Below are 8,333 nucleotides of genomic sequence, written 5' to 3'. Positions count from 1 at the left end.
GTATGGCCGGAGCGCTTAGAAATGGTCTAATGTTCTGAGGTAGGTAGGTACCTATATGAAAGGATTTCACGCTTACATCCAAATTATAGCAGTAATTTTAAATTACAAGAGACATTAATTACGAAACGTGTTAGCGATTCGCGTAAATTCCAATTAACCATACCTCTTTCAAGAACTGTCGGAATACGAAGGCAGCAAGATGAAATTAAACCTGATATTTGTGAGTATTATTTGAATTTAATTGAGATTGTATTTCTTTTCTTAAGCTTTTCTCCAAATATAATAGAAAACCTGTCATTGAACAAAACATGAACATGGCTTATGAAGCCAAATTGTATGAAAGCCTCACACGTAACGCTGCGTCGAGTTGTAAGAATAAGATCTGACAAACAAAATTTAATACCTGATCTACTTATCAAGACATCAAAGATGTTTTATGGTAATTTAGGACAAAAGAGAAATGGACATTGGTGTTCTATTGGTGACAATTTTGCGCCCACTAGGGCTTAAACCCCAAGAATTAACAAGTGTTCTCTTAGTGACAATTTGGCCCTCACCAAAAATTGAACCCGGACCTCTAGGTCAGAGACAGGTCATCAAATCACTAGACCACAGATGAGGTTAATCTCTCCACCAAAATTGACGCGAAAATATATCACAGATAAAGTTACTTTCGTATTTTTATAATTAAAATCTGACATGCGGTGCGTTGCGATGCCAGGGGCCGGCGGCGCGGCGCCAGACGTCACCGAACGGCGCCGAACCGACGCGACACGGCAATCGCTGGGTCAGGTGTTGGCTTTTCCAAGCGAGAGGGTTATAAAATTAGCCCCTTTAACCCTTCAAGTGGTAGTAAAACGAGACTAACGCATTTTTTCGAACTGACTGATAGCCATAGATAACTTAATGATCTTACATTTGTTTTAGACATGTGTCGCAACGTGTCTCGTAATAAGTACAACAGCAAGAAGAACAACTAAATCTCGAAAGAAGGTTCCTTCATCATATTTCATAAACAACTGGCAAAAATACAAAATGCCTCAAGAAATAGAACTTGATAAACTAAAGACAATATTAGAAAACATTGCATCATTCAAACGATTGCAATATTGTCCTTATAAAAGACCTTATAGATGTCAAAAAGCTTCTATGGAAAGGATAGTTACAAAAATTGTTCAGGATGTAGTACAAAATAATCCTGGCGCTTTTGATGAAGATTCATTAGAAGATCAAAAGCTTTTATTTGCTGAATTAGAGACAGAAGCTACACCGGTTGTTAGTGAAGAGGAAATGCATAAACCAGACGAAACCGAAACTGCTAATAGTAATAGTAATGTAGATGGGAGCGATGCTCCAGTTGATGGAAATGAAACAGCTGATAATGCAGGTGATAATGCAGCTGATAATGCAGATGATAATGCAGACGATAATGCAGGCGATAATGCAGGCGATAATTCAGGCGGTAATGCAGACGATAATGCAGGCGATAATGCAGACGATAATGCAGGCGATAATGCAGGTGATAATGCAGATGATAATGCAGACAATAATGCAGGCGATAATGCAGCCGATAATGCCGACGATAATGCAGACGATAATGCAGGCGATAATGCAGCTGGTAATGATGATGCAGCGCTACGAGCTAAAGAAAAAGTCCGCCGGACCACAGATGAAAAATCACAAAACCAGAAGGAAAATTATTTAAATTTAGTTAAAATGATAAACATGGGCAATAACATTCAATATTTTACGGACAATAGAGGCAATAATAACGAAGACAGTAAAAAACCCGAGAGACGTTTTTTAAGGATTCTTAACATTTTCGAAAAGATGTACCACACAACGTAACGTATCGTATGTGATTAAAATAAAGAGTTCAACACTCCTCGTTAAAAGTACAAGTACTTATTTTATTTTCACCAAATACATAATGTAGTTTACCTATACTATACATTTATGTCCGCTCANATCATTACTACCATCACCTTACTTTTACCAAATATTGTTTTCCTAATCCATGTGTAAGGTACAATAATAAAACAAATACCTGTTTTTTTGTTTCGGGTGTTACATCGCCGAGGTGACAAGAAAACACACTTAAAACTTTATGATTATCAATTTTTTTGGGACTATGGCGCTATCTACCAATACTATGATAAATACCCTCAAATCATATAGTGGCAAAACGTTTCACAGATTGATAGTTTTTTTTTAATCGTATTACCAATAATTAGAGAGAAAATGATCATTCAGACAGTTGACTTAAGTATAGATTTTGAAGACTAATAACTTAAAAATTACTTGTTTCTTGCAGATTTTTTTTGTTGCACATTCTAATTTGGAATGTTTACTTTCAAAATTCATCAGATTTAATGCGAAAAGAACATATTTAGTTTTTAACCCTCGGTAACATTTGTCATGGAATGACCCAGCACTGTTTTCAATCATCACATAAAGTTCGAATGTGGGGTTCGAAACCCACCGCCGCTCGACTATTGTAGTGAGCCCACTCGTGACACAAGCTTAATTAGCTTAACACGACGGGCTAACGCGACTATTAGTAATTTATGCAATACAACTTGCTAATAATCCTTCAAAAACAAAAAAAAGTTAAAGTGCTTACAAATGGTTTAATGCTCTGAGTTAGGTAGGTACCTATATGAAAAGATTTCACGCTCACATCCAAATTATAGCAGTAATTTGAAATTACAAGAGACATTAATTACGAAACGTGTTAGCGATTCGCGTAAATTTCAATTAACCATACCTCTTTCAAGAACTGTCGGAATACGAAGGCAGCAAGATGAAATTAAACCTGATATTTGTGAGTATTATTTGAATTTAATTGAGATTGTATTTCTTTTCTTAAGCTTTTCTCCAAATATAATTAATAGAAAACCTGTCATTGAACAAAATGGGAACATGGCTTATGAAGCCAAATTGTATGAAAGCGTCACACGTAGCGCTGCGTCGAGTTGTAAGAATAAGATATGACAAACAAAATACCTAATAGAGGTCTTCTTATCAAGACATCAAAGATGTTTTATGGTAATTTAGGACAAAACAGAAGTAGACATTGGTGTTCTATTGGTGACAATTGTGCGCCCATTAGGGCTTTTAACCCTAAGTATTGACATTGGTGTTCTCTTAGTGACAATTTGGCCCTCACCAAAAATTGAACCCGGACCTCTAGGTCAGAGACATGTCATCAAATCACTAGACCACAGATGAGGTTAATCTCTCCATCAAAATTGACGCGAAAATATATCACATATAAAGTTACTTTCGTATTTTTATAATTACAATCTGACATGCGGTGCGTTGCGATGCCAGGGGCCGGCGGCTCGGCGCCAGACGTCACCGAACGGCGCCGAACTGACGCGACACGGCAATCGCTGGGTCAGGTGTTGGCTTTTCCAAGCGAGAGGGTTATAAAATTAGCCCCTTTAACCCTTCAAGTGGTAGTAAAACGAGCAAAACGTATTTTTTCGAACTGATTGATAGCCGTAGATAACTTGATCTTACATTTTTCCATGTTCTTTTAGATATGTGTCGCAGCGTGCCTCGTAATAAGTACAACAGCAAGACGAACAACCAAACCTCGACAGAAAGTTCCTTCATCATATTTCATAAACAACTGGCAACAATATAAAATGCCTCAAGAAATAGAACTTGATAAACTAAAAACAATATTAGAAAACATTGCATCATTTAAACGATTGCAATATTGTCCTTATAAAAGACCTTATAGATGTCAAAAAGCTTCTATGGAAAGGATAGTTACGAAAATTGTTCAGGATGTAGTACAAAATAATCCTGACGCTTTTGATGAAGATTCATTAGAAGAACAAAAGCTCTTATTTGCTGAATTAGAGACAGAAGCTACACCGGTTGTCAGTGAAGAGGAAATGCATAAACCAGACGAAACCGAAACTGCTAATAGTAATAGTAATGTAGATGGGAGCGATGCTCCAGTTGATGGAAATGAAACAGCTGATAATGCAGGTGATAATGCAGCTGATTATGCAGATGATAATGCAGACGATAATGCAGGAAATAATGCAGGCGATACTGCAGGCGATAATGCAGACGATAATGCAGGTGATAATGCAGACGACAATGCAGGCGATAATGCAGGTGATAATGCAGATGATAATGCAGACGATAATGCAGGCGATAATGCAGACGATAATGCAGCCGATAATGCAGACGATAATGCAGACGATAACGCAGGTGATAATGCAGATAATGCAGGCGATAATGCAGCTGGTAATGACGATGCAGCGCTACGAGCTAAAGAAAAAGTCCGCCGGAACACAGACAAAAAATCACAAAAACAAAAGGAAAATTATTTAAATTTAGTTAAAATGATAAACATGGGCAATAACATTCAATATTTTACGGATAATAGAGGCAATAATAAAGAAGACAGTAAAAAACCCGAGAGACGTTTTTTAAGGATTCTTAACATTTTCGAAAAGATGTACCACACAATGTAACGTATCGTATGTGATTAAAATAAAGAGTTCAACACTCCTCGTTAAAAGTACAAGTACTTATTTTATTTTCACCAAATACATAATGTAGTTTACCTATACTATACATTTATGTCCGCTCATTGTATTGAGTTATAGTGTGAGTATACATAACGTAACGTATACATAGTATACCTAACTAGTAAAACATTTTTAAACCCTAAATTATTTTATTCAGGCAGTAAGTAGCACGTGTCACGAAAAACTCGTTTCATTTTCGTCACCCTATTAGAATAATCCTATAAACACCTAAATGTGACAACTAGTGCATTATAGAAAGATGAAAAAATCTTACCCGATATCCTCTTAATGTGCAGCTGCGTCGCAAAATTGTTGCCCATTTGCGACACATAGCTATCCTTCTTGTTGGACAGCTGGACGCTGAAGCCATCAGACTCCAGGGACGCCCTAGGAGCCCTGGCTGCTTGCACAGCCTTGTTGCACACCGGTGTCGGGGCTACCTTGGCCAAGGCAGCCTCCTGAGAACCGGTGCTGTCCCGGCGACGGCTCTTGTGGTCCAAGAGCATGCTTGGCGTACACCCCATGATTCACATTGGCACTACACTTTGGCACTCGCACTGACACTAGTATCCCACATTTTTGGTCATCTGGAAAAGAAAAGGGTACTGTTAGATGCGTTTGAAAATAGGACAGCAATTTGGTAAGCTAAAAGTTTGTGTTTCATTGGGTTTGTTGATCTTTAATTGACATCATTGTTGTTTACTGAAATTATTTACTTGATTTGGGGAGCTGAAATGTATAAGACACGTAATCAGAAATGACAATTAGGGTGTATTAAATGAAATATTCATACGTTAGCTAAATGCAACAAACACACAAGTTTTAGTAAGATAGAAGCCTTTCCCATCTATAGAATTTTCCAGGGAATAGAAATGCAGGACATCTGCTAAAAGGCTGCCATAAGTTAATCTGAACGTAACTTCCTTCCAAAAACAACTTGATTGCATTTCCATAAATAAGAATTAACGCTGATATTACAAAAACTAAACACTAAAATCACTGCTCTAATTCATTCAGATTCTCCTCGTCCTACCCGCGATTATCCCGTGTTCCGCAGTTACTTCGCAATTAAAGCAAATCGTTTGTTTATTTGCGGTCGCGGTGAATCCCCGGAAATCATGAAACCGCGCCAAATTGAATTTCCACGTGAATGACGGTTTAAACTAAATCGAATGGTTAAAGGTGAATTGTTCTAAAGACTAGTGGCGAAAGAATTGTTAGAGCTTTGTGGCTTCTCGTTTGTGGTTTATTTGTTGGGTTTGGCTTCGAAGTAGTTAATGGGGTATAAGTTTTCCCTCGAGGTACTAAAAGGTTGCTAGATGGTCGAAAGATATATTGTGGGTAAGAAAATAAATAATAAGGATAAGTTTATTACCAACGTAGACAGAAAATATCAAACATTTAGGGCGAGGATCCTTTTAATGGCTTTGCAAGGTCGATTACATTTGTAAGGCATAAGCCTATACACGAAGTTACAAAATATCTAACAGACAAATCTTTTAAATGTCGACATCCATTAACGAAATCAAAACCAACCCTAAATCTAAACATGACAAGTGGTACGAAGAAGAAAAGTAATAGGGACTTTCAAAATGGACTATGAGTAAAAAGTTCTTTGTTTTTTGTTTCGTGTGTAAAAGGTATAATAATAATAATAATAAAACGTTTATTTCAGACATTACATCCATATGTGTTAGTAACATGATAATCTTAATCTAGTATAACTAAACATTAAGCACCAAAATGCGAGCCGTTCATTTACCAAGATAATTACCTACCTACTATTCTTTAAGCACAACTAACTGTTTGCAATTTTGCTCTTTTATTGCAAAGTTACGGTTGTCCAGGGAGAGTTGCAGCTTTGAGCTACTTAGTGAGATAAGTTATTAAGTTTTTTAATTACAACTTACCGACGCTGTGTTTGCTGCTTGTTGTTTAATTTCCCTTTCAGACTTAGAAGTAAAATATAGAGCCAGAGGTAAAATTAGAAACACAGTGGCGGCGGGGAGCCACATTGCGACATAAAAGTAGCGAAAACTTTCTTCGTTTTACGGAATTTGAAAAGCTTGTTACCTTCTATCGATTGAGTAATAATAAAGTCATGACACTGGTGTCAGACAGGTAATTTACCGTCATAGACGTCAGACATGGATCAATTCGGACTGGTAGATTGAAGTGTCCCTTGAAGCACGGAACTTTCATTTAAAAAAATCAGATTAATTATTACGAGAATAGCTTGACTTTATAAACTTATACGTATCAAATCTGTACTCGAACCCAGTAGGGACTGTACCTATCATGTACCGTCAAATAGTTCGTGACACCTCAAGTCAAAGAATATATTTACTCTGACGAGAAGAACGGCGACTCCCTAAAAAAAAACTGGACTTTTCTTAACGCCATCTAGTGAGTGACTTTGGTACTAACTTATTATCATGACATAAAATCAATGACATAATATAGCCTGACCAGGAACATAAAAACCCTCGCCATGTTGCGGAAAACTAATGGTACTAATTTCTTTTAATGGCAACAGTAACTGAAAACTTCATTGACATGTCACCTTGCATGTCAGTCTATTGCTGTCAAAGTGTAAACAAACTTTATTTTAAATGTGCGCAATTGGTTTTATGAATTAAATTGCTAAAATATTTTTATAGTCGTGAAAGAAAAGTGGTTCACAATGGTCGAAGAGAAATACTAAGGGTTCGGACAATATTTTCATTGAATAATGTTTCCGACAAAGGTTGTCAAATTGACTGACATGTTTATCGTATAGTACAGTCCACTATGAAAATTAGCTGTGGTTTGTTTCAACTACCTATTTTAAAAATTTTGTCACTTTCTAAGTGTTGAATTTTACGGGATTGGGAAAGAAGTACCGAGTTTGAAGCGTTCATGAGCAGACATTGCAGTTGAATATTCAAGTTCTGAATTTGATTATTGATGAATAATAAAATAAATCTACTAGCTCGATTGATGGTTTCATTTAATTTATTTAAATCAGGTTACCTATAATAATATTTTTTCGTTAATTTATGAAAATATCAAATTAGCCCGTAATCCTGAATCCTGATACATAAAGTTAGCCTATTAATTTAACACAGGTACGACTGTACTCAGTGTTGCACTATCAATAGCAATTGAAGCGCCTCTATGCCAGGGTTTTTATGTTCCTGGTCAGGCTATAAAGATTAACACGAAAATCTTAGCAGCCCACCTAATAAAGTCCACGGCGCTGCCTACAAAGTCGGCCGGGCCTGCCTCAAGTGGTCAAAAAGTTGACAGAAGAACCTTATGTCAAAGACAAAGACGTGTTGCGAACTCTTTGGCTACTTTCGGTGTCACGAACTATTTGACGCTGACTGTGCCTCCGCGAGCAAATCTCACTCTCATACTACTAAAACAAAGAGGCATTGTCTTAAAAACTTAATTAGTTTTAATTATCAAACGCAAAATGCAAGCAGCCACTTCAAAACCCTCGTATTTTATTGCGTTCGAACGAACGAACGAACGAACGTGCCTCCACGAGCAAATCTCACTCTCATACTACTAAATCAGAGGCATTGTCTTAAAAACTTAATTAGTTTTAATTATCTAACGCAAAATGCAAGCAGCCAGTTCAAAATATTCATATTTTACTGTGACTCTCAAAACTCTAAAGGGATCCAATAACTCAAATTTCTGCTAAATCTTAGAGTGAAACGTGGATTTGCATGAAATATCTACTAAATCCAGACATTCTGTAATTTATAAGGACATGGAACTCTCCCGTCC

At 36.8% G+C, this 8,333-nt stretch overlaps 1 protein-coding gene across 1 annotated transcript; it reads left to right on the top strand.

Annotated features, from left to right (window-relative positions):
• Positions 1 to 1,290: 1,290 nt before the first annotated feature.
• Positions 1,291 to 4,724, top strand: LOC114350425 (circumsporozoite protein-like). The gene is made up of 4 exons (XM_028301236.1): positions 1,291 to 1,618; positions 2,778 to 2,824; positions 3,798 to 4,269; positions 4,714 to 4,724. Exons 1-4 carry the CDS (start codon positions 1,291 to 1,293, stop codon positions 4,722 to 4,724), a joined length of 858 nt encoding a protein of 285 aa, XP_028157037.1.
• Positions 4,725 to 8,333: the final 3,609 nt, after the last annotated feature.

This window comes from Ostrinia furnacalis, unplaced genomic scaffold (genome assembly GCF_004193835.3).
Source record: "Ostrinia furnacalis isolate ACB-3 unplaced genomic scaffold, ASM419383v2 OfSCF0890, whole genome shotgun sequence".
NCBI lineage: Eukaryota > Metazoa > Arthropoda > Insecta > Lepidoptera > Crambidae > Ostrinia > Ostrinia furnacalis.
The sequence above is the reverse complement of the archived record's forward strand: the minus strand, read 5'-3'. Positions and strand labels throughout refer to the sequence as shown.